At 45.8% G+C, this 25,516-nt stretch overlaps 1 protein-coding gene across 1 annotated transcript in view; it reads left to right on the top strand.

The window, feature by feature from the left end:
* The window catches only part of MAP4K4 (mitogen-activated protein kinase kinase kinase kinase 4), a gene marked incomplete at both ends in the record, with an annotated part of 175,091 nt that overhangs the window by 120,104 nt on the left and 29,471 nt on the right, over window positions 1–25,516 (top strand). The window contains 7 exon segments of the mRNA XM_080711647.1: window positions 1,233–1,363; window positions 3,882–3,936; window positions 5,622–5,700; window positions 8,911–9,086; window positions 10,786–10,858; window positions 12,332–12,542; window positions 23,243–23,404. Of these exon segments, the coding sequence (XP_080567773.1) occupies window positions 1,233–1,363; window positions 3,882–3,936; window positions 5,622–5,700; window positions 8,911–9,086; window positions 10,786–10,858; window positions 12,332–12,542; window positions 23,243–23,404 (887 nt within the window).

Below are 25,516 nucleotides of genomic sequence, written 5' to 3'. Positions count from 1 at the left end.
TTTTTAACCTGAATTCTCATAAAGAATCACAATTTTTTTTTCTATATGTTCTCAAGAATCTAGTCCATTTTTCTTTCAAGAATCTTGGGCATAGCTGGTTGTGGTGGTGCACGCTTGTAATCCCCACGCTTGGGAGGTGGAGACTGGAGGATCGTGCAGGTGCAAAGCCAGCTGCGCTGGCTTCAGAGACCCTGTTTCCAAAAATAAAATAGGTCTGGGGGTGTAGCCCAGAGGTAGAAGGGCTTCTAGGAACTCCAGTACCACCAAAAAAAAAAAAAAATCTTGGGCACACTAGTTGCTCTGAAGCCCTCCCTACTGTTTGGTGGCATGGTGCCTGTGCTTATGTCATCTGTGGAGGGTCAGCCAGCCTGTCAGAAACGCCCTCGGAGCTCAGGTCGGCCTTCCCTGGGAGTCCTCACCCAGCCCCGAGAGCTGCGTGTTCCCTGCACCGGCCTTGTGGTGGGCGCTGAGCCGTCTGCTGCTCGCGCTGCCTGTGTTGCTGTGGACTCCAGTGCCAGCACTGTCCTCGCGCCCCTGTCGGAGGTGCACCTAGCCAGCGAGCACCTCCAGGGCCCGTCGCTTCCTGAGCACGCCATGGAGTCTGTGGCTCCGGTGACTCAGCCGAGCACTTCATAGAGCTGCCTGTGCCACCCTACTGAGCAGCGATGGCTGCCAGGTCTTGATGGACAGACACTCAGAGTGTGGGCTTCCTGCCAGCCCTGCTCTCTACCTGTGAACGTCCCCACTCTCTAGACAGCCACTGCCATCACCTGGGCAGGAGTGGAAGTCACTGAACAGCCAGCGGACGTCCCCAGTGCTTTGGGGCTGTTCGTTGTGTCTTGATTCTCTAGTGCAGCGCTGTGTTCTTTCCAAGAAAACTGTAGCTGCTGAAGCTGAGGCGAGGGGGCAGGTCAGTGCTCACGGATGTGGGCTCTGCTGGACTTGTCCTGTGGGCAGGCATTTCTCAGAATGTGCAGCTGTCGTGTGTGCAGAAGTCCGTCTGCTGGTCACTGACACCTGGGGCTCTGTTTCAGAAGCTCCTGGCCTGGTAGAGGGTCTTGGGGCCTCGGTGGCAAGGGTACCTTTCTGAGGTTGCCCGCTCTGATGAGTTTTGCGTGTTTGAGAAGCGCATGGTTTCCGCGTACTATGAAGACACCCTCTTCCGCGCATGTTTTTCTTGTGCTTTGTTTGTTATCACGTCCCACGTTTCCTTCCTCCTCTTCCTCTCTCAGTTGACTTTGGAGTGAGCGCGCAGCTGGACAGGACGGTGGGAAGGAGGAACACGTTCATAGGCACTCCCTACTGGATGGCTCCCGAGGTCATCGCCTGCGACGAGAACCCGGACGCCACCTACGACTACAGGGTAAGGGCCCCGCGGCGGCTGGCGTTCCCGAGGGCGGGGGCCGGCGTGCAGACCTGTGCCTCTGTCCACCTGCATGTTCAGTGAGGAAGACACAACCTCTGTCATGGTGCAGAGTTTTCAGAACACGATGCCGGCTTTCTGTCCATTTGCACTCCCTGCGGTCTCTGCCCAGGAAGCAGAGCAGCCCGGACCACCAGCCGCGCACGGGACTTTTCATCCTGAGTACATCAACTGCTCTCCCCTGTTTGCTCTCTTTTTACACTTGAAGACTACATTAGAATCAAGGTGTTTTTTTTTTTTTTTTTTTTTTTTTTGGTGGTACTGGGGTTCCTGGAAACCTTTCTACCTCCGGGTTACACTCCCAGACCTATTTTTTATTTGGAAACAAGGTCTCTTAAGCCAGCAAGGCTGGCTTCAGACCAGCACGATCCTCCTGTCTCCGCCTCCCAAGCACGGGGATTACAAGCGTGTGCCACCACACCCAGCAAAATCAAGTATTTTTTAAAATACTGTCAGAATATTTATTAGCTTCATCTATGAGATTTCAGAGTATTCTTGTTTAAAGAGCTTTATAAGTAGGCTTGATGGTGCGTGCATGAGAATCCATGTCCTTAGGAGGTTGAAGCAGGAAGATCACCAATTTGAGGTGATCTTGTTTGGTTCAGCTATAAAACCCATATTTGATAGACTCAGGTTGACTATATTTACAAAAACTTATTATAATTGAAAAACCCGTGCCGTAATTAAATGAGTCATAGTGGCTAATGTGCCTGTTAATAATATTCAAAACTGAGGGTTTTTTCCCCCCCCAGTACTGGGGATTGAAGTCAGAGACATTCTACCACTGAGTACATCCCCAGCCCTATTTTCTTATTCTTTATTTTCAAACAGTGTCTCACTGAGTTGCAAAGGCCTTACTGAGACAGGAGGATTGCCAGGAACCTGTGATCCTTCCGTCTCAGTCTCCCAAATGCTGGGTTCACAAGCGTGCACCACCACTCCCGGCTGAGTTCTTAACAGTCTTCAGTGTATTTCAGTATTTGTTACGAATAACAAATACCCAATTAATGAGGTTTAATTAAACCAATACTAAAAAGGAATTTTTATGTGATCCTTTTTTATAAAAAGTATTAGAGACTTCATGATATTCTTCTGTTATTCTATATTTCTAAAATTTGAAAACATTTTCAGACATACCCCCAACATTATCATACCTAAGTAAGTAAAAATAATTTCTGAGCACAAAGTCCATAATTAGACCTAGATGGTTTACAGCTGGCTTGTCCAAACTAGTAGCCAGTACAGGGCAAGACAGTATAATTGGTTGTTTGGCTACTGACTGTGTTTAATCTAGGAACCCCTTCCGCCCCCCAATTTTTTTTTGTTGTTAGTATTGTCATGAAACTGACCTGTAATATCTGTAGCCTGTTTCTTGCCAACTGGAGGGACATAGTAGTATCAAGGAAAACTTCCTTAGCCAGATGACCTCACAGGAAATGGGGCCATTGCATTACCTCGTGTTGTGGGGATACGCAGCCTTCTTACCCCACCATCAACACTGTCAGCTGTCGTCTCTGGGCTTAGGTGGTGATCCCCTCTGCACCACCTGCAGCGTAGACACCTCCATAAAAACAAGAGAGACATGCATAGGTCTGCATTTGGTGTTTTTTTTATTCAAACATATGGGTCTGAAATTTGTAACGTAATTATAGGTTATTTAGAAAACTTCTTAACCAAATAACTGAGCAATTCCTTGTCCGGTGAGTGTGTAAGTGCAAGTGTAGAAATGACAGTAACTGTTCATCGTCTGCCTTTTTAAAGTGTGACTTTTGTTCACCAGCCAGTGTCTGTCAAATACGAAAGTGTGTAAAACAGACAAGAGTGCTCGCTTTCATGGAGCTCGTATTTAAGGGGTAAAAAGTTGAATGAACATTTCAGGGAAATCGGGAAAAGAGATTCCATGCATGCAAGGGCAGTTTGCCCACAGCTCCCCCTGTGCTGGGTGTGAAGGTGGAGTGCAAATTCCTGGCAACGTGATTAGAACCAGCGAATGGCAGTCGCTGGTATGAATCTAGTTTGGAGACATTTCTTAAGGAACAGTTTCTGGGCTCTAAACTTTTAAAGTGTTCACTGAATTTGAGATATTAACATAAAACATAAAAACACACATAGATATGGGCTGGGAATCTGACTACTAATGCTTGTAAAGAAACAGAGGAGCCTGCTGAAGTGTGACCATCGAAGGAGAAAGGCTTTAGGCCATCTGTGGGCATGGGTGGTCTTAACAGGTCATGAGTGGTTTTAACAGGCCAGTATGGCCTTTACTCTATTACTTTGTTGTTCATTCACTCACCTGTAAGGTATTCCTACAGGTATTTGTGGTTTTAACATCCTGGCAAACTACTTTTTGGTTTGTACACATGAAGAAAGCCTCCATTTCATTTGTGTCAATCGCCAGATTAGGTAAGTCAATGGCTTTGTGTACGGTGCCCACAGCATATTGTCTTATTTTTTGCAGAGTGACCTTTGGTCTTGCGGCATCACGGCCATCGAGATGGCAGAGGGTGCTCCCCGTAAGTAACTTTCTTTCCTTTTTAGCCTGGTAATTATGTGTAACCTACCCAATTTCAAGGCTTCAAAAAATAGCTTTATGAGCCAGGCGTGGTGGCGCACGCTTGTAATCCCCGTACTTGGGAGGCTGAGACAGGGGGATCACACAGGTTCAAAGCCAGCCTCAGCTACTTAGTGAGGCTCTCAGCAACTTAGTGAGTTCCTGTTTCCAAATAAAACATTAAATAGGTCTGGGAGCATAGCCCGGAGGTAGAAAGCCCCTGGATTCCATCCCCAGTGCCACAAAACAGACAAACAAAACCAGAATCACAGTTCCATGGATAAAACCACTCTTCATCGGACAGTTTGGTGAAGAAGTCATAGACATGGTGTAGTTTTAGTTGCTAACAAATTCTTAATAGCCACTATTCCTTTTGTAGATCTGGGAGATCTGTAGGCTGTATTTTCTTTCATTTAAGTAATATTTACATGTGTGACCCGAAATTATGCTGAGATCAGATAATAAGTGATAAGTTTGTAAGTTTTTCTATTTACATTTTAAATTTGATATTTAGTGAAACCAATCCTAACACATCAAAGTTTAGTATTACTTAAGTTTTGACTTTGAAAATGAAGGCATCACTTTTCAATTTATGGAGTAATTTTTTTGTATTACTTATGAAAGTTTTTAAGAGTGTTTGCTTTTCCTTGGATTAAATCAATGATAACTTTATAAAATTGATTTTTGATCAGGGTTGGGATATAATTGTAGAGAAAAAAGAAAAAAATCCTTGAATTTTCTGCTGATTCCCCTAAAACATGGTATATGCAAATGTATAACTGCGATACCTAATTGCTAAATAAATATTTGTTGAATGAATGAAAACATTATTGATAGAAATTAATTTGTAATATAGAAACGCCTGTCCGCCTTGGACACCATACATCCCTTTTGTTCTGAGCCTGAGACAGGGAAATATCGCTTGATCCTTTGTCTCAGTTTTCTGTTTACAACGGGAATACTCCTGCCTGCTTCTCCAGACCCCGTTCCCAGCCGCTTTGTAAGGTTCTCTTGAAGGTAATAAACATATGAAAATGGGTGTGCCTGTGGCGACACACCAGTGCATACGAGTGTGTGCAACTCATCTCTTTTGGAGTAAGCAGTGAGGTATAGGCAGTAACAGAGGAGAATTAGGCAACTCGCTTTACTTTGACATTTTTACTCTTTCACAGCAATCCTACCTGTCACGACAGTGACATTTCTGGAGGGTTTAACTCTGCCTCTGTTCCAGGCCTTGCATGAAGACCCGCACACGCCGTGCCCACCAGCCGTGTCTTATTTAAGCCGTAGAACAGCCTCACAAAAATACAGTCATTTTCACTGTAATCTTTTGGATGGCTTATTTTAACTCAAATGTTACCTCCTATACGACTTTGAATTAATATCTATCTTTAACTTGTAAGAACTCCGGTGTGGATTTGAAATTGTATTTTCTTCTCGTGACTCTTGCCCTTCTTGCATTTTGCTGTTTTGAAATGGGAGGTTCAAGGTGTGCCCAGAGTTTGTAGCTAGACGTCCAGACTGCTCGGCCTGAAGCCTGTCAGTTGGATGATGGAACAGAGCATGGGTGACGTTTATGAATGAGCCCTAGGAATCAAGAATGAGCAAAGCAAGTGCTGTACTGACCCGGCCCTCTCCTCTCCCCAGCGCTCTGTGACATGCACCCCATGAGAGCACTCTTCCTCATTCCCAGAAACCCTCCTCCCCGGCTGAAGTCAAAAAAATGGTAAGCTACGGATGGAGTTGTTGTTGTCGTTCTTTTCCTTTCCTTTCTGTTCCGTTCCTTCCTTCCTTCTTCTTTTTTTAATTTGTTTCGTTTTAGTTTTACTTTCTTAGGTAAAATCCTGGCCATTCTAGTTTCACACAGTACAAATGCCAGTACCCCACAACACCAGTTAAAAAGCACATTGATCTTTCGGATTATTTTTTTCTGGAAAAATTCGCCTTGAATTACAAAATCATGACAAGTCGACCATATGAAACACTGTAATATGGTTAAAGGGAAAAGTTCCCTTTTAGTATTTAAGCTTGCTCTGAAGTGCAGTATGACTCAAAACATCATTATAAAAGCAGAACCGCTGTGACTTGAAGTTCCTCCTGTGAGATCGGAGTTTAGCGTTAATAGAGGGATGGACCGTAATGTCATTTCAAGGAGTTGAGGTATACCTTTCCTGATTCTTGAGTAACAGCAGAGTGGTTCTCTGTCCTGGGACGGCCACCTTCCCCTCTCCTGGCTGCTCTCACACGTTTGTCCACGCGGATCCCGATGGTGTGGCGGCCGCTGCGCCGGCCTCCCCCGAGGACCGTGTAGAATAGCGGTCTTGCGGGACGTGCGTTGGGGTAACGTAAGGGCGAGGGATGCCTGGGATTTGCCTACTTGTCCCCTCCTAACTTTCTCTGGAGTCTTCAAGCTCCTCCTGTGTGTACGTGGGCTTCTCTCTCTGTCTCTCTGTTTTCCTGGGTTTGTCTGATTTTATCGATGCCACCTATTATGGTCCTACGGTTTAAAAAGTGTTTTTTCCTTCTCATTTTTGAAACCATTCTTAACTAGTGTTCCAGTTGTTGTGTCCTTCAAAGTGTTCCTCTCTCCTGAAAAGTGCAAAAGGCTTCGGTCATCAAGCCTTTCCCTCTGGACTTGTCTGCCAGCGCTTGCTGTTTTGTGCCTGGCTGCATGTCATTTGCTGTTTCAGTGCGAAGACGCACACATACGTGTCCACCCAGTTCCCTTCACGTCTCTCCCTCTCCTCACTGTCTGGTCCAGCACATCTCACCCTTCCGTCCCCACGTCCCTTCTGCTAGCAAGATTTTTCTTGTTCTTTATACACCATCTTTAATTACATTGGTTTCCAAATAACTGAATTGTCTAAATCACATTTGCCAGTTTCTGGGATTTAAGGACCCGTGTTTGCAGAGTTTGACCGTGATTGGCCCTTTCTATTAAGACATGATAACCTCGGGCATCGTGGGTGGCCAGCCCCAAGGAGACCAGATGCATGCAGGGATGCGTATCACCTGGCGTCAGCTATGGGCCCGCGGTGACTCTCCCTCACTTAGGCTAAGCCAAGTGATCGCTGCTTTCCTTTCTTTTTCTCTGTCCGATTTTTCTAAAGGAAGTTTAAACTAAGAGGATTAATAATGTCCTGTCTTCAGGGTCCCTCACACTGATTATTATTTCTTACAAAAACTCCATTTCCTGCAGTTTTTGGTTAACCCCCGTGTGTACAGTATACCCTGGTGGAGTAGTGGTAGGTGAAGATAGATGCTCCCGGGCTCTTTTCTGATGTCAAACTTCCTGTAACTGAACTGGAGGAGAGTCACGGTCACCTATGTCCAGCACTGTTCTTGTTTCCCCAAGTGTGCTAAGGGGCTAGATGGTTATAGATGTGAACTCCTTCCTTTGTGATTGCTGTCGTCCTGGCCACCGTATACAAATTTTTACTGCTGTTTCTGTAGAAACAGCTATTGAGAGAGGACCGGCGACCTCTCTTCCAGCAGAATATGTCTGTTTTGATGAACATACTATAAATGGTTGGTTCCCAGATGTTGCCTGATGGACATCAAGATCTCTTTGGAGTGTCTTCATTCAGGGCTTTGGTTTCAGAGTTTTATGGTTTGGGGAATGGCTCAATTATTTGTATCTTTGGTAAATTCCCAGAAATGATCCCTGTGGGCAGCGGGCATTGGGGATCTTAGTGATGGCGCCTCCCAGCACATGGTAGTGTGTGGATTCTCCCGTGCTCCTGTCACCCGCAGAGCCGCCTCACCCTGACCCGGCCCTCTCCTCTCACTCTCCGACACTTTGTCCCTTTGTTTCAAGTATTGTTCCTTCACTCTGGAATGCTGTCTTTTTTCCTCCCATCTTTGGGATATCAGATATCCTCCTTTTTCTTTCTCGGCGTCTACACTGCTGTAGCCGTTTTATTTTCTTCTCGGTAAATGTATCTGCTGTTGCGTACACCTCTACTTTTATTTCCGAAGTATATTTCTTATGGAGTATAAGTAAATGTACATGTAAATATTTGTTGAATTGCAAAAGTTAGTAAGTTTGAATGGAAATCTAAAAGAAGTGATTCTTAAAAAGTAGTGAAATGACTAGGACTGAGCTAAATCACATTGGTAGAGACTGAATAAGTCATTCATTCAACAAAAATTTATCAAGTCCCTTTTGGTATGCCATACTTAGTGTTGAATATTGCTAGTGCACTGAAAAATGAGAACTGTTGGGGAGGCAGAAACCCAAGTGAATAGCCTGCCAAGTGCAGATAAGCCCAGAAGAACGTTTTCTAGCTTGGGGCGTGTAAGTAGAATCACCAGGAAAGGCTTACCAAAAGAGAACTCTCAGGTCCACTCTCCAAAGACAGGGGGAAGGAGAGGCGCCCCTTGGGGAGGGCTGGGGCCCCTCGAGCAGCCTGTGGACCAGGTAAAGCAAAAGGGGTTGGTGTGCTGTGGGCAGAGCCACTCTCAGAGCTCTCATTTCTACCCCTGTGCGCACGGCGGGGTGACCCTGAGCCGGTGTGAGGTCCTGGCTGAGGTACCGAGTCAGCGGGCCGTGGGATCCATCGCTCACCTCTGCACCTGCCCTACCTTCCAGGTGGCAGGCATCTCTTCTCTGTCTGCCTTCGTGTTAGCAAAGCCCGCCCTCTCTCCTAACCCATGTTTGGTGGCTAGTGGGCAGCATTAGGTTCAAACCCAATCCATGTCAGCCTGCCTCCCTCCATAGCATGCGTGGTCAGTGATGTTACGATTCTTACACTGTTCGATTGCTGTTCCCGATCCCCAGCCATCCCAAGTGGCTGCGTGTGTTCTTCTATTGTTCCTGTGTGCTTGCAGAATGTTGAATTCTGAAGCTCTCTGTTTTCGGGCTTGTAAGTTACGGCTATTTTGCAGCTTTGCACTTTGTGGTAGAAATTTGATATTTTTTGACTTTCTCTCACAGGTCAAAGAAATTTTTTAGTTTTATAGAAGGATGCCTGGTGAAGAATTACATGCAGCGGCCCTCCACAGAGCAGCTTTTGAAACATCCTTTTATACGGGATCAGCCAAATGAAAGGCAAGTTCGAATCCAGCTGAAGGATCATATAGACCGGACGAGAAAGAAGAGAGGGGAGAAAGGTATGAAACCTTTTTGTCTTCACCTCTCCAAGTCTTCCTCGTTAGGTTCTTGCCAACTAGAAGAGGCCAGTCCTTCACTGGGTCAGGCCTTGGGTAGCCCGTGTCTGCCCTGCACTTCAGGGATGGGGCGCACGGGGTCTGGCTAGCCCGAGTTGACTCTAATCTGACAGGCACCGTAGCGGGTCAGCGTGCTGGGATGTGTGCTTGTCTTTCCTTTGGAGCACGTCATTGGTGTTACTCATTTTTGATGTTCTCGTGCTGTCCTTCCCTCGGGGTCTTTGGGCATCATCCTGACTGTCCGTATGTTCTTCTCCTGTCCAGGAGTGCAGGGTTTCTTGCTGCTTCGTGGTGCTGCAGGTGGTATGTCTAGGTGGGGATCTCTCTCGTGCTTTGCCGGGGCTACTTTTCTCTTATCTCTGCACTTGCACACACGGTGCTGTGCTGGTTACTGAGGCTCTTTCGTCCCGCATCATGTTGGGTTCAATCTCCAGTGCAAAATAAACAAACAAATAACCTTTAAAGCAGAGTGTAGAGGCGCATGCCTGTGATCCCAGTACTTGGGAAGCTGAAACAAGAGGATTGCAGCTTCAAGAAAAAGCTTCAGCAATTTGGCTAGACTCTCAGCAACCTAGTGAGGCCCTGTTTCAAACTAAAAGATAAAAAATAAAAAATTCTGGGGATCTAACTCTGGGTTTAATACCCACTAATAAGCATGCGATGAGCACACATACACTTAAAGTTTTCTAGCGTAGAGGGGTGTGTGTGTGTGTGTGTGTGTGTGTGTGTGTGTGTGGCGTGTGTGTTGACTGAATTTGGTCTTAATCCTATTTTAAGTCCCTAGGCCCATTTATCTCATCAGGAAACTGGTTTTCCCCTTAACATCTCTGACAAAAAGTAGAAATGTATTTCTGTTGTTGTTGTTGTTGTTGTTTGTGAGTAGATGTTTTTTTAGTCTCTTCAACCCCTCTGGTTTTGATTGCTCTCTGGAGTGAAATTACTTGGTGAATGTTAGGTAGAAATATTTCTAATGGGACCAATAGAAAGACCCGTCACTTCTGGGGAATGAGGTAGAGCCCATAGAAGTGAAAGTGAGCTATTCATGCTGAAGCTTACGCTTGACATCTGCTCTAAGCAAGCAACTTTTGTTGCTTTTTGTTCCATTTTTTGCGCTGTTGTTTTGTTTGATCGTTATAATTTGTGAGGGTAATTGATTTTGGTCTTTGCTGCAAGTACCTACGTGCTATTTCACTGTCTGCCTGTCCAACAGACATTTCCTCCGCTTCCTTCTCAGTGGATCATCAGTGGCTAAAAGTAACCAGGTGAATTCTCTAGGTCGCTTTGGCTGGTGTCAGCAGTTAAATCTCTTTGTTTTGAATTTTGGCATCAAAACAGACTTGTGAATTGGCCGGTGCTCTGGGCCTCTTTTCTGGCTTGCCGCCCCGGAGCCCTCGTAGCAAGTCCTCCAGACAGTGTTTTGCTTTGAAAGCAGAAGAATCGCTCTTCCATGGGGATAAGGCTAGCCTAGGGAATCTCCACCCCTCAGTGTGGAAATACGGTGTCTCATCCCACTCTGCTAAGTTCTCCATGTAAAGAAAGTGCCGTCTTCATAAAGAATGTGATGTTTGTTTTCTGCCGTAACGCCTCAGGGGGGCCCGAGAACCTGCCAGCGGCCTCATTTCCCTTGTCCTTGCTTTCACAGACGAAACCGAGTACGAGTACAGCGGGAGCGAGGAGGAGGAGGAGGAAGTGCCCGAGCAGGAGGGAGAGCCCAGGTGAGGAGCCCGTGCTCGGCCACTTGGGAGGGGCCTCGCTGGCCCCCTTCTTCGCTGTTCTTTGGTGGATGCCTGTGCACAGCCACCCCTGTCCTACTACCCACTGGGTAATAGGGTAATGAGGGTTTTTTTTTTTTCTCTTTTAAACCAAGGATTACATTTCACCCCACCCTCCTTCAGTAACTTGGAAGCATGTGGGGCTCTGGTTGGGATGGACAGGGAGCTGTTGCTGTTATTTCCTGCTTGAGACGGCATGGCTGGTTAAATATCTTACGCTGGGTAGAATTGCACTGTGCAGTCGTTCCTAGCACACACACACACACACACACACACACACACACACACACACACACACACCACCCCAGGTTCTGCTCTTTCCATGAAAGGTGGCTGTTGGCATTTGATTTCCTGTGTTAGAAGGAGTTTGGCTCGGACCCATATTATGGTCTGTGTTTGGGTTTATCTCTCATATCCCAAGCTACAGTGAGATGAACCTCACAGTAGTATTAACCAGAGAGCCAGAGGATTTGTATTTAGTTGTGGTTTTACCTGACAGCCATTCATGCTGCCGTTACCCATGGCCAAGCGATGGATCTCGAGGGGTTGGAGATGGGTGGAGTGGCACCTGCCCGTGACCTCAGTACTGGGGAGGCTGATGCACGGGAGGATACAGGTTTGAGGTCAGCGTCACAGCCTAGCGAGACCCTGCTTCACAACAAAACATAAAAAGACCTAGCAATGTCACTTGGAGGTAGAATGCCCTAGGTTCAATCCCCAGTACCCAAAAAATAAATTAAAAAAAAAAAAGGATGATGGGGTATGGGTATATTGAAAGACCTGTGGGAGCCATGTGCTTGAGAATGGGCGTTTGAAGAAAGGAAATAATTTACTGAAGAAACCTATAACATCTTTTCTTAAGTATTTGAACTGTCTTCATGAGAAATATTGTTGGCTTTGTAGAGGAGATGACTTAACGAAAGAGATCATTTGAGGAGCAGACTATTTGTGGGACATTCCGGGTGGTGTGGAAGTGCGGAGGTCGAGCTAGGGAGGGTGCTGGTTGGTTCATCTGTTTAAGGGCTAATTCACGAGACCAGGCCCCCGAACACGCAGAAGGTGGGAGGGAGCCTGCACACAGGGCAGGACCGGCTGGGTGGCCAGGCGAAAATGAAGAAGCCGTAAGTCCAGGATACAGCCCTGAGATTCATATTTACTGCCGGAAAACCATGGAGCAGAAGCATGGCTGGTCTAGCGGAAGGAGTTGAATGCCTCATCAAACAAATGTCTAGGGTAGAAGGGTAAGATGTTACTGAATGGGGAGAGACCTGGAGCCTAGGCTGCAGATACGACATTCCTGCTGACCTTTGGGTCAGATCCTGGAGTGGGCTGGGGGCCCCGTTAGGGTGAACATGGGAAGGGGCTTGTGAGAGGCGGAGCGTGCGCACCCTCCTGAAGGCCCTGCTTCCCCTGCAGCTCCATTGTCAACGTGCCTGGCGAGTCCACCCTGCGACGGGACTTCCTGAGGCTGCAGCAGGAGAACAAGGAGCGCTCCGAGGCCCTGCGGCGGCAGCAGCTCCTGCAGGAGCAGCAGCTCCGAGAGCAGGAGGAATACAAGAGGCAGCTGCTGGCCGAGCGGCAGAAGCGGATCGAGCAGCAGAAGGAGCAGAGGCGGCGGCTGGAGGAGGTAGACATGGGCGCGGCCGGGCTGCCTGACCCTGCAGGGCCCCTTCCCCGGGCCCGCCTGTTACCGATTATGACGGGCGCGGTGGGTTCTTTTCCTCTATCCAAGTACAATTTGTTGAATAGAGAAGTTAAAACTAATAGGCAGCTTGGTTGGAGCAAAACTTTTTTTTTATTACAAAGTCAGTGAAAATAAAAAAGGGGGAGCCGGGCGTGGTGGTGCACGCTTGTAATCCCCGCTCTTGGGAGGCTGAGACAGGAGGATCACACAGGTTCGAAGCCAGCCTCAGCTGGTTTAAAGACCCTGTTTCCAAATTTAAAAATATAGGTGTCTGGGAGTGTAGCCTGGAGGTAGAAGGCCCCTGGGTTCCATCCCCAGTACCACCAAAAAAAAAAAAAAGGAAAAGAAAAAAGAAAAGAAAAAAGGGAGAGAAAGAAAGCAAGTGTGCCCGGCAGGCTCTCTGGAGAGCCCGAAGGCGGAACTCTTCCTCCCCTCAGACCCCAGCCCTTAAGGAAAGTTTTCCTAGAGCTGTGTTCTTAGCAGCATTCCCTGGACAATGCAGTGAGTGACTCCCTTTAGGCAAGTGGTGTTGTCTTCCTGCTGGCCACTGTACTCCTTAAGACTAAGTCTGTCTTTTCCTACCTCTGCCGTATCGGCTGCCCATTAATTGGTGGTGCTTTGAAGTAACACTTTGGGCTTACATCCTGCATATCAAGGCCGGGTCACGGAGGAAAATGGGGAAACAGAGTCACCAGCGATAGCTTGCGTCTTGCATATCAAGGCCTGGTGATGGGGGAAGAAGAAGTAACAGAGACCCTAGTCACTGGCCAGAGCAGCAGTGCGATCTCTCAGAGCAGAGCACAGGGCCCTTGCTATCTCTGCAGCGTTACGATGTGCCAGGCAGAGCTTCTTATGTTCCTAGGGCTTTTAATTGTGTGTGTACATACGTACGTATATATATTTTTAAGGCTAAAAACTCTTAATTGCCTCTACATTCTTACTATGGGTTAAAAACAGGGGAAGGATAAAAGGGGAATTTTGGAGTATAGCAAGCAAAGCTGTTGTTTTTTCTTTTTTTTCCCTCTCCCTTGCCTGCCTGCCTGCCTGAGTGCTTATGCGGCACCCAGGCTCTGACTACCTTTGACACCTTTATGGGAAGCCAATGCTGGGGCAACTTCCCAGCGCCGGCACACTGCCCGGGCAGTACCTGTTCCCCCACATAGCTGTCCAGAGAGCTCCTGAAGGAAGGCTGTGGGTTGGGCTGTGAGGCCTGCGCCTTCCGTGAGGCCTTAGAAACGCTCTCCTTCCTTGTGAAACCCTTTGAGGCTCTGCCCCACAGCTACTCGTCGGCTTATTGTGAGGCACCGCGCTCTGGTGCCCCGAAGATGGCGTGAGACCAGCTTGGTGCCCAGTTTCCACCGAGATTGAGTTGGCTGCTCAGACTTGACCTGATTTTTTTTTTCCCCCCATTCTTGGCCTCCGGCTCCCTGTTTGTATAGACATTTTTTTTTTCTGAAACTCCATTTTCACACCAAAGTGTTTTTCTGTGAATGCCTTAACTTAAGGTATAGTTAAGAGTAAGGGATACAGAAAACAGAATTTTGACAAAATCCATTTTGCTCTATGGTAAGGAAGCACATTTTGTGACACCCACTTATTTAGATGATATTGTCACTTTTCCTATGTAGTTGCCACTTTCATTTTTAATTCACAGAAATATATTATTCCTCTGTGTTGCTCAGGAGTTGAGATTCTTGGTTTCTTTTCTTGACTGCCTTTTGCTGTATAACAGCCACATTTTATTTATTCATAATCATTTCAGTTTCCATTTATTTCAAATATATTACTGTTTTACCTTTATCTTTCTCCTCCAGAAAAAGAACCCAACAATAATAAAGCCCTGCACTGACATTTTTATTTAATGTTCAGCTTAAGTAATATACACAAGTATATTTAATAATATATTTTGGCATAGGGCCTTTATTTCATTCTGTGTATTCATTGTCTAGATTCTGAAACCTCTTTATAATTTTCCCCGTTTAGGAAACCAGCACCCTTCTCACTAAAGAGCTTGGCGATGTTGAGCGAGGGCTTTTAGGAGAGAACAGAACTCATACCTTCCCCTCTAGTAGGGTCAACTTACTGTTCATGTAACTTCTTGTAGTTTATTGCAGATCTTTTGTAGTACTTTGTTAAGATTTTTCTTAGTGTTCTGAATATAACAGAAACTCTGAGTAGGTTTGGAGGTTTGTTCAAGTTACATATTGACCCTTTGAACTTACTAGATTGGATGCTTAAGGGTGAGACTGTGGCTCTTCCTGGTTCTCTCCGTGGTAGTCTTCGCTGTCTTGTTTTTGTTTTTGGTACTGGGGTTGGAACCCAGGGGCATTCTACCTCCGAGCTACACCCCAGACTTATTTTATTCTTTTATTTGGAAACAGGATCTCACTAAGTTGGAGAGGTCCTCACTAAGTTGCTGAGGCTGAGCATGCAGGGAGAAAGAGAGAAAGCAAACGGAAAAGAGCGTCTCAGTACAACGCTGGGGCTGTCTGCGAGCCGCGACTCCTGTCCCGGCCTCCCCAGCGCTGGGATCACAGGCATGCGTCACCGTGCCCAGGAGACGGCGCTGCGTACTTCCCTTTCTTTTCTACCTGCCACAGAACCAGGCCCACTTCGTCTTTCAGAAATGTTGCGCTCTGAGACACAACGCTTTCAGAGTGCTGTGTTAACGGGGTGTTTCCTAGAAATTCTTGCAAATATCTTGCAGCCTGTCTGGTTTCCTGTCTTTGGTCCCAAGAGAGAAAGGGGAGAAGGCTGAGCTCCCACCGCTATGTTCTTATCAAAAGTTTCCCGTCTGCCCCTCGGTGCTCCCTGAGTCTCTCGGACACGCTCGTTGCCTTTTGTCAGTTAGCTCTAGGCGTGCGGTCCACGTTCAGAACTGCACTGGGTAGTGACCTTCCTGCGACAGAAGGTTTTCCCATTAGGAATACTGCCTTCTGTATTTAGCATCATTATGCCTTTGGCTTACAGCTTTGTCTCAAATTGTGTTTTTTCCCCCCACAAAATTAGGCGCCGGCCTTTCTTCCGTTCCGTAGTTGCTCCATTTGCTTCTCAGCAACGGCTGGAGTGTGTTCAACTGTCATCTTACTGGTTTTGTGTCTGTCTGCATTGAATGGTGACCCTTACCTATTCTACATGGCATGCACACATTTTGTTGGCATGATTTTCTTGTTGTCTACCTACGTTTATACAAATACTAAAAGGACGTTGTAGAGAAAACCTGGTCAGTGAGCTAAGCGACGCTTACATTAGTCATCACAGTTTGACTATGATTTTCAACCTATTATGCATTTAACTAAATTTCCTGTCTGCTGGTCTGTATATCTTCAATTTGATTTCATGGAGATGAAGATTATTCTCAGAAAAAATTTCCTAGGGAAGATTTGGTCTTACATCATCATAACAATAGCACGTTCTTAAAGTTTTTTCATACTATACATGAATGATACGTTTTTATTTTCTGTGGTACTGGGGATTGAACCGAGGGGCTATGTGCCTCCATGGTCTACCCCCACCTCCCTTTTAAAAAATTTTTATTGGTGCATTATATTCAAACATCATTTTGGGGTAAAGAACTTGTGTGGACATACCTGCACACATCACTGATTTAACCCTACCCAATTCCCACCCCATTCCCTCCCCATTCCTCCTTCCCTTGCTTGGCTTAGTGGTTGACTTTGATATGTTTAAGTACATTGTGTGTTTTAGAGATTTTCCTCTTCCCCCTCCTTTCTCCTCCTTTAGGTTGTCTTGTTTGCTCCTCTATAGGATTTCCTTTTTCAAGAGTTCCTCCTATGACCCATTTCTCCCTAACTCTCACATATTAAGGAAAGCATCTGATTTCTTATTTTTTGTGACTGATAAATCTCACTTAGCATAATGTCCTCCAGTTCCATCCATTTCCCTGAAAATGATGTAATTCAGTTATTTTTGATGGCTGAGTAAAATTCGATTGTGTACATATCCCACAGTTTTGTAATCCATTCCTCTGTTGATGGATATCTTGGCTGGTTTGATAGTTTGGCAATGGTGAATTGTGCAGCTATGAACATAGATACACATGCATTAGTTTGGTAGTTTGGTTTCCTATCTTTTGGGTAGATACCCAGAAGTGGTATTGCTGGATCAAATGGTAGATTTGTTCCCATTCTTCTGAGGATTCTCCATTACTGTTTTCCAAAGTGATTGCACTAATTTGCAATCCCACCAACAATGTCTTAGAGTTCCCACTTCTCCACATCCTCGCCAGCATCTGTTCTTGTTTGTGTTTTGAATGATGGCCATTCTAGTTGGAGTTAGGTGAGATCTCAGGGTAGTTTTGATTTGCATCTCTCTGATTGCCAGTGATGTTAAGCATATTTTCATGCATTTATTGGCCATTTGAATTTCTTCTTTTGTGAAGTGTCTATTTAGTTCGTTTGCCCATTTTGTTATTGAATGCTGTGTTTTCTTATTGTGGAGTTTCTTGAGTTCTCTGTTTATTCTAGATATTAGTCCTCTATCGTTGGTGTAGGTGGCAAAAATCTTCTCCCATTCTGTTGGCTCTCGATTGGGGTTCTTGATAGTTTACTTTGCTGAACAGAAGCTCTTCAGTTTTATTCAGTCCCACATATTGATTCTCCTTTTAATTTGTTGTGCCTTTGGGGTCTTGTTGAGAAAGTGTTTATCTGTGCCTCTGTGTTGCAGTGTTGGAACTATGCCCTCTTCAAGGAGCTTCAAGGTCTCTGGTTTGATTTCCAAGTCTTTGATCCATCTTAAATTGACTTTTGTACAGGGTGAGAAAGTGAGATTAATTTCCATTTTTCTGCATATGGTTAACCAGTTTTGCCAACACCATTTGTTGAACAGGCTATCTTTTCTCCAGTGTATGTTTTTGGCCCCCCATCCCTTTTTTAATTTTGAAATAAGGTCTTGCTAAGTTACTGAGGCTGGCATGGTACCTGTGATCCTACTGTCTCCACATACCAGGCTTATGGGCATGCACTGCCATGCCTGGCTCATCAAAGGATACTTTTAATATAGAAAGCATCAACATCTTAACTTTGGTTTCATTGTTTCTAGAATGACCCTTCAGAAGAACTTCACTGTTCCTTTCCAGCCTTAGAGGTAAAGACGTTGTCAGCGTCTGCCCCTGAAGCCAAGGGAGAGGCTAAACTTAACCTGTTCTCTCTTTTTGTTACTTGTGCCCCTTTCTCTTCCTAGACATCGCTGACAGGATTCCAAGGTCTTCCCTGTTCAGAATCTTTCCGTGTTTCTTTATAAACCTGCCCTCCTGATCTTTCCTTTCAGAGTGCCCACCTCTGGAGTCATAGTTGTCACTTTGTGATTTTGGAAACTCGGCTTTCCTGGAGCAAGGGGGCACGGATAGTGTGGGGGCAGATATTCCACGCTTTGCATCCACCGGGAGAATCCATTGGTTACATTTATTTCTGCAAATCCAAAGGTTACAGTCTGGAGGGGTAGGTAAAGTGGGGGAAAAATTGAAAAAATAGGGGTGCAAGAAAAAAATTAACTTTTCCTGTGTGGATGAGTATTAAGTTTTAGCACTAAGAAAACAGAAGTTTCTCAGCAGAAAGTCTCTAAACCAGGCCCTGTATTTGTTGTATGTTTCTTGGCTCTGAGATCTTAGAAGGAAGGCCATGAACTCCCTTACCCAAGGCCTTCCCAGCAGCGTTTCCACGCATTTTGAGGGAATAGGAACCGTTTCTCTCCACTTCTCATTGCCAACAAGACGCCTTTGTTTTGCAAATCATTCGCCTCTAGCAGCAGGAGTCCTCCTTGGCACCGGGCAGCCTCCTGCAGTTCCAACTTTAATATATGCAGTAATCCTTGCCACCTGGCAGCCAGCGCCCAACAGCTAAGGCTAGCTCTCTGTCCAGTCAACAGCTTGGGGGAGCAGTCCTGCTTTTAGGAACCTCCTATAAGTTCTTAAATGTTTTCTTGGTGTCCAGTCTACTGGTTGGTTATATTTACAATGCGATTTTGTAAAGAGTTAGCTTACTTGAGAAACTGTTGTCTAACGATGGGGAGAAGCAAGTATTTTCTCTACCAAGACTTCCTTAGAACTTACATATGAAAAGACTCAGGCGTTACTGTGTATGTGTGCAGTTACACGGACTAGCTGAATACGAGGGCTGGCCTGGTTTATTAAAGCCTGTTAGTTTCCTCTAAAGCTGGTAAGTCCTGCGGAGAATATTTAAACGGGCCTCATTACTATCAGTAAGACTTACTCAGAAAAGTTTATAGAATTGTGAGATGAAAGCATTGCTTTAAATATCAAACTGGAAAGGGAACTTGGATAATTGAAGCACAGTTGGGAAAGTACATATTTATTCAAGCATGCTTGAGAAAATTTAAGTAACAAGGAAATCTCTTTATAAAACTTGAGAGATTCGGAAGTCACTTTATAGCATCATGCAGTTTTTCCAATTTGTTTGATTTTGTTTTAAAGAAAGAATGACTCAGGAAAATAATAATGACATCAGTTTGCAAAAAGCTTCAAAGGGTTATACTGTGTTTGTCATTCTCAGTGAGGTAACCTGCAAAGGCTACTCATTAGAAACCCCTGGGTTTTGTTATTTGAAATATTCATAAAGTAAATCCAGTATGGGTCGATGTAGATGGTGTATGTTTTATTTGGGGCCGTGTTGAGATTCTAATGCAAGATTCTAATGCAATACCAGCTTCCCACAGTAATTCATTACTTATTAAGATGTAGTTAAGCCGGGCGTGGGGGCGCACACTTGTAATCCCAGCATTTGGGAGGCTGAGACAGGAGGATCGTGGTTCGCAGCCAGCCTCAGCTACTCAGTGAGGCCCTTTGCAACGTAGTAAGACCTTGTTTCAAAGTAAAGAATAAAAAATAGGGCTGGGGGTGTAGCTTAAAGGTAGAATGGCCCTGGGCTCCATCCCCACGCTGGCGTGTGGAGCAAGGAAGGCGGGGCCCACAGCCTGTGCAGAGGTCTGGTTCTTCAGGCATTCATTGCCTCGGAGGAGCAGTATAAAAGTTGCTCTCGCCTTAAATACCGCCCATCGACTTCTTCCCAAGTATACGCCCATTCCAGTCTGTGCTGGGCTGATTTCTAACACAGACCCCACCAACCCACAACCAGACAGGTGGATGCTGAGGCTTACAGGGAGGAGAGGCTCGTGCCTAGAAACACAGGACCTGGCCCATCCCTGGGCTGCCTCGGGGCCCCTGCTAGGATTCCATGGTGTGGACTGATGCACCCAAAGAACCCACTCACCCCACCTTAGCTACCTTATCTGAAAGTTTAAAAAAAAAACCCGGTGTGTTTTAAAATAGTATCTCCTACAGACCCTGTGCCTTTTCTGGCTTGAGCGTGCTCCCCCATTGGCTCAGAACTGGAAATTCCTGAAGCTACCAGGGAGTCGTAAGCGTAGACCCTGTTTGCCTCCCCACACCCTTCTATTTTCTTTCTGTCTGACTGCCTTTGTTTTTGTTTTCCTTTTGGGTGGTTTCCTACTTACTTTGTTGTGATTGTAGAATTTTTTCTTTCACCCACAGGTGGGGCCCTTCTTACCTGGCCTCCCAGGTGTTTGCTAGACACAGTATTATTCTAGCAGGTCGGTTCTCCCTGGGAGCCCGCCCGCATCACCCCCAGGACCTGGCTCTGCCCCCGGCCCTCCTGTGCCGCGTGGGATACAGAGTGCCCGAAGCGACGCTCCCTCCTCAGGATCACAGCCCCGTGGTCCCCCCTCAAGGGAAACCCTCACATGTCTTAGGTTGTAAAACTGATTGCCGAAGAAGTTATCCTTTTTATTTCCATTTCAAATCTATCAGACATCTTTTTGTTTTATTTTTAGCATATTTTGCTTCCTAATAAATCTCAAAGATGCTCTCCTTTATAACCAGCCAGGCATGGTGGCACACGCTTTGAATCCCAGGCTGAGACCGGAGGATCACAGGTTTCCTGCCAGCCTCAGCTACTTAGTGGGGCTTTCCGTAACTTAGTGTGAGACCCTGTTTCAAGAAAAAGAATAAGAGGGCTGGAAGTGTGGCTTGAAGGTAGAATACCTCTGGGTTCAATTCCCAGTACCAAAAAAAAAACCCAACCAGTTGTGGTCTTAGCTCTTATATAAATATGTATTACAACTGATGTCCTGGTGAGTTCTTTTTGCTCCTGTTAAGAAAAGTTAAAGGCAAAAAGTATAAAGGTCTTAGTTTAATTTGCTTTGTGGGGAAAGGCTCCAGAAACACAGGTTCCATGTTATTCTTGAATTTCTCTCCTGAGTTTCTGTGTTGGCTTGTTTATGGAGTCCTGGGGTAGGAAAAAGTGGTTTTGTTTAACTTTCTTGTAGCTGGCTTTATAAAGGAAATAAGGATGGTGTCTGCTCTCTGGGAACAGCAAGACCTGCCCCCTCTGAGTGGCTGGAGGCAGAAGACAGGAGAAGTCTGTGCCCTCGATCCCTTCTGCTCCGGAGCGCAAGGCCAGGCCAGGGCTGGAAGGGAAGGCCCCAGTTGTGTTTTGACACCAGGATAGTTGCGTTCACGATGTTCTTGATTTTGAACCCAGACTCATTACATGGTGGTTAAGTCTTAGGTGTTGGAATTTAATAGACTTTAACCATGGAAGTCGTAGTTTTTAAACACTAGAGCAGACACTGTAAGACCCAACCTCCACCCACTGGAAGCTGCTGAGTTTTGTGCGTTGAGTTAATGCTTCCAAGGACAGTGGGGGAAAAACAAAACCTGTGTGGTGAGAGAGGTGGCGCCATCAAGGCTACTTGGACTGTCTTTGAGAATATCGTCGACATAGTCCTGACCTGAGACTGGAATACCACACCATCACCCAGTCTAGTGAAGACAATCCTTTCATTGTTGTGGGACTCTTTTTTTTTTTTTTTTTTTTTTTTTTGCGGGTCTGGGGATGGAACCCAGGGCCATTCGACCTCCAAGCTACACCCCCTGCCCTATTTTTTATTCTTTATTTTGAAACCGGGTCTCACTGAGTTGCGGAGGGCCTCACTAAGTAGCTGAGGCTGTCCGCGAACCGCCATCCTCCTGTCTCAGCCTCCCGAATGCTGGGATTCCAAGCGTGCGCCACCACGCCCGGCTCTCTGGGAATCATTTTTAAGTGTCTACCTTCAAACTGAATCCTAGATGAGGGAAAGGGGAGTTCTGGGGGGAATATTTAAACTCCAATACCTGTTATACATAGTGTGTGAGTATCCCCCGAATTTACTTCAGTGTCACAAATGAAGGTTATGGTAACCCCGTTGGCTCTCTGTGGCTCAGGCTGGGTGGCTGCATGTCCAGTGCAGCAGCTGCTAGCACATTTGGCCATTTAAAGTTAACTTGACTGAGCCGGGCGGGGTGGCACGGGCCTGTAATCCCAGTACTTGGGAGGCTGAGACAGGAGGATCCCAGGTTCAAGGCCAGCAGCAGTAACTTAGCAAGACCCTGTGTCAAAATAAAACATAAGACTGGAGTTGTAGCGCAGAGATAGCACATCCTCAGATTCAATCCCCAGTACCACAAAGTAATAATAAACTGAAATTGACTTGCATGAAATAGAATGAAAACCTCGGCTCTTATCTGTGCTAGCTGTACCTCAGGTGCTCGCCGCGAACGCGTGGCTCTCACCACCCCAGTCCTGCCGTCGGTGCTGGTCATGGGCCCACGTTTTCCTGTGCATGGGGAGAATGGGTCGGGGCGAGAGGGCGCAGCGGCCAGCGCGTCCCCCACTCTGTGCTGCAGGCCGCGTGTTTTCTACAGAACAGGGACGGTGAGCCTGGTGACCGGGCTGCAGATAGGACTTGGGCGGTGTGTGGCTAAGAGCGTGGGCTTTTCCACCTGGCGGCTTGCTGGCTGGTGACACCAGGCTGGCCACCGAGCTTCTCTGAGCATGTTTCTCATGTGTAGACGAGGATGAGATACTGACTTCCTCCAGTTGTTATGAGGATAATACCAGGTCAGGTAAAGGGAATAGTAAATAGCCCGACACCGAGCTGAGTGCAGGCCCGCGCTCAGGGCTGGCGTGGGTGTCTTCTCCTCCCTCGGTTTCCTGTTCTCCGTCTCTCTGTCGTCGTCTTACATCTACTTTCCTTTATTTCTTTCTCTGACGTGTTTTTCTCCTGATCGAGGACCTTTGACTAACTCTGTTAGTGACACCCAAGAATCAAGAATTGCTTGGTGTGGTACAGGGAGCCGTGGGAATAACTCAGTGAAACCCTAGAAGGATTCACACGAACAGAGCACCTTTGGCCACTGTTGACGAGAAGCTATTACTTACAGAGTTGAGGGCTGGATAGAAATACTTGGCCGTGCCGGGCGTGGTGGCACACACCTGCAATCCCTGCACTTGGGAGGCTGAGGCAGGAGGAGTGCAGGTTTGTGGCCAGTCTCACCAAGTAGGGAGACTCGTGTCAACCTTTTCTTATTTGAAAACAGCAAAGCCACTGTTTTCAAATAAGAAATAAAATGGGGCTGAGGGTACAGCTCAAAGGTAGAATGCCTCTAGGGTCAATCTTCAGTACCATAAGAAAAAAAGAAAGAATTGGCCAGTGGAAATGGGATCTGTGAAGTGAACTGCACTGACGTCCACCTGTAACTGGGCAGCAGCTGTCCTGTGAGCTCTCACTGGACTACCCTTGGTAATTATATATTTTTACTTCTGTAGCAACAAAGGAGAGAGCGGGAAGCCAGAAGACAGCAAGAACGCGAGCAGCGGCGGCGAGAACAGGAAGAGAAGAGGCGTTTGGAGGAACTGGAGAGAAGACGGAAAGAAGAGGAGGAGAGGAGAAGGGCAGAGGAAGAGAAGAGAAGGGTGGAGAGAGAGCAGGTACGTTCACAACGTACTCTCAGCCACTGCCCGGGGAGCTCGCTGCTCTGCAGAGCAGGGTAAAACACACGCACACACGCTTGCACACAGGTACGCAGTCCCAGAACTTTTGACTTTTAAAAATGCTGAAACTGATTGGAAGCAACGCTAATGAGTTGAGTCTCTTGCTTAAAAATGAGCTCTATAAATCATTACCCTTAAAAGAGAAATTTGAAATCAGCTAAATGGTCTCCAAATAGTAGACCGGAAAGATTTTTGATTGTCTTCTCAGGCTTGATTCAGTGCTGCAAATCCCAGTTGTCTGGATGATAATTAATTTTTTTTTTCCAAAACGGAAATTAAAACTAACTGTAAGAAATTTCTAATAAGTCTTTGAATTATTCATTAGCTAAATTAGTATGGTTTTGTATATAAATCTGTATATAATATAAACGAATAACATTGCATGCTTCAACCAAAAAAGATCACATGTTTGTTAGTAATATTTACACCATTTTATTAATGGGACATATAGTTGTATTTAGAAATTTCTCGTGCTTCCTGAACCACAAAAATTAACTGTGCCCAACCTCTTTGCCCTTCTTGTGTTTCAACTGATGGCTCTTTGCTTCTAGCTTTGAATATAGAAGAACATGATGCAAACGGGGACGATTTAAATAACACTTGAAATTTATATGTAAGATGGGTTTAAAAACTGTGGTGATGGTGTCTAAACGCGACCATTCACCGTCCTCTTTGCTCATCACACGCCTCGGGTATTTTGAGATTTGGCTGTATGTGCTCCCTGGAATTTAGTGGTGCCCTCTATTGTTACCTTACTGAAATTATTGACCATTAGCTGGTGTGTGTGTGTCTGCATTTTTTTTTTTAACATTGTTTTAACACATTCATACTCGTGGACTGTAGAGAGGGAAAAAATACCAGTTTTTAAGATATTACCCCCCCCCCCAAAAAAAAAAAGATATTACCCAAGAGCCAGGTGTGGTGACGCATGCCTGTAATCCCAGTACTTGGGAGGTAGAGACAGGAGGATCTCAGAGTTGAGGCCAGCCTCAGCAACTTAACGAGACCTGTTTAAAAAAAAAAAAAAAAAAAAAAAAAAAAACTAAACATAAAATCAGGCTGGCTGGGGGTCTAGTCTGGAGACAGAATGCCCCTGGGTTCAACCCCCAGTACCCCCCTCCCAACAAAAAGACTTGACCCAGGGATAATTCTCTTAATTTGATTGTTAGGAAGGAATGATAGTAGTACTTCTTCTTTAATGTGCAAATAGCACTCATTAGATTTTGTAAATAGTGTGTATTGTGCATTCTTTTAAAAAAATCTAAGTTTTTCCCTGCTTTATTATTCTATTAAAAATCATAGTCCCCCTGTTAACAGTGTAGGGCACACCCCATTCCTGCACACGGGTATGTATTTCTTACATGTGTTGTCTCTGTATTCTCTGTATATCAGGACATTTGTCATTTGGAAAGGATGTGACTTTCCTGGTTGTCCCTGTGGCTGAAAATGAGTAGAATAACTTGATCTTTGAAGTTAGGATTTCATCCTGTCTTGTTGAAGGAGGAAGTGTGTTGGGCGGCAGGTCCTCTTTTCCAGAATTGGTTGATTGGGCTGCCTCACCGTTGCAAAAGCAACCATTGGCATTGCACAGTCTTGTCGGGACAGGCGTAAAAAGGCACTTGTATCCAGACCAGAGCCAGGGGTCTTCAGCAGTGGCCTTGTGGGTAACCTTTGCCCAGATTGGCTTTTTCCCCCACTTTTTTTTGGCTCAACTAGCTTTGTGAGATAGGGTTTCCTAAGGATATTTATATGCCATGATTTCTCTGTTGTCCAGCATTTTCCTAACTAGGGTTATTGGTTAACATAAATTTCCATTCAGCCTTTATCTGCAGTTATTTTTATTTTAAGGTATGCACCACGAAGCATGGGGGTGGTCAGCAGTATACGCTCTAAAGACATAGCCTGGCTTTCAGGGTAAATTTCTCCACGTGTTCCTTACTCCGTTCTCTTTCCGGTACAGGCAGTTAGCATTTTTCCTCTGTCAGAAAGGAGAGAAGCTTCTTTTACTATACAATGCTATTTGTGCTTCAGAATTATTTTGTATGTGTC

This window comes from Muscardinus avellanarius, assembly GCF_963383645.1.
Source record: "Muscardinus avellanarius genome assembly, chromosome: 15".
NCBI lineage: Eukaryota > Metazoa > Chordata > Mammalia > Rodentia > Gliridae > Muscardinus > Muscardinus avellanarius.
The sequence above is the reverse complement of the archived record's forward strand: the minus strand, read 5'-3'. Positions and strand labels throughout refer to the sequence as shown.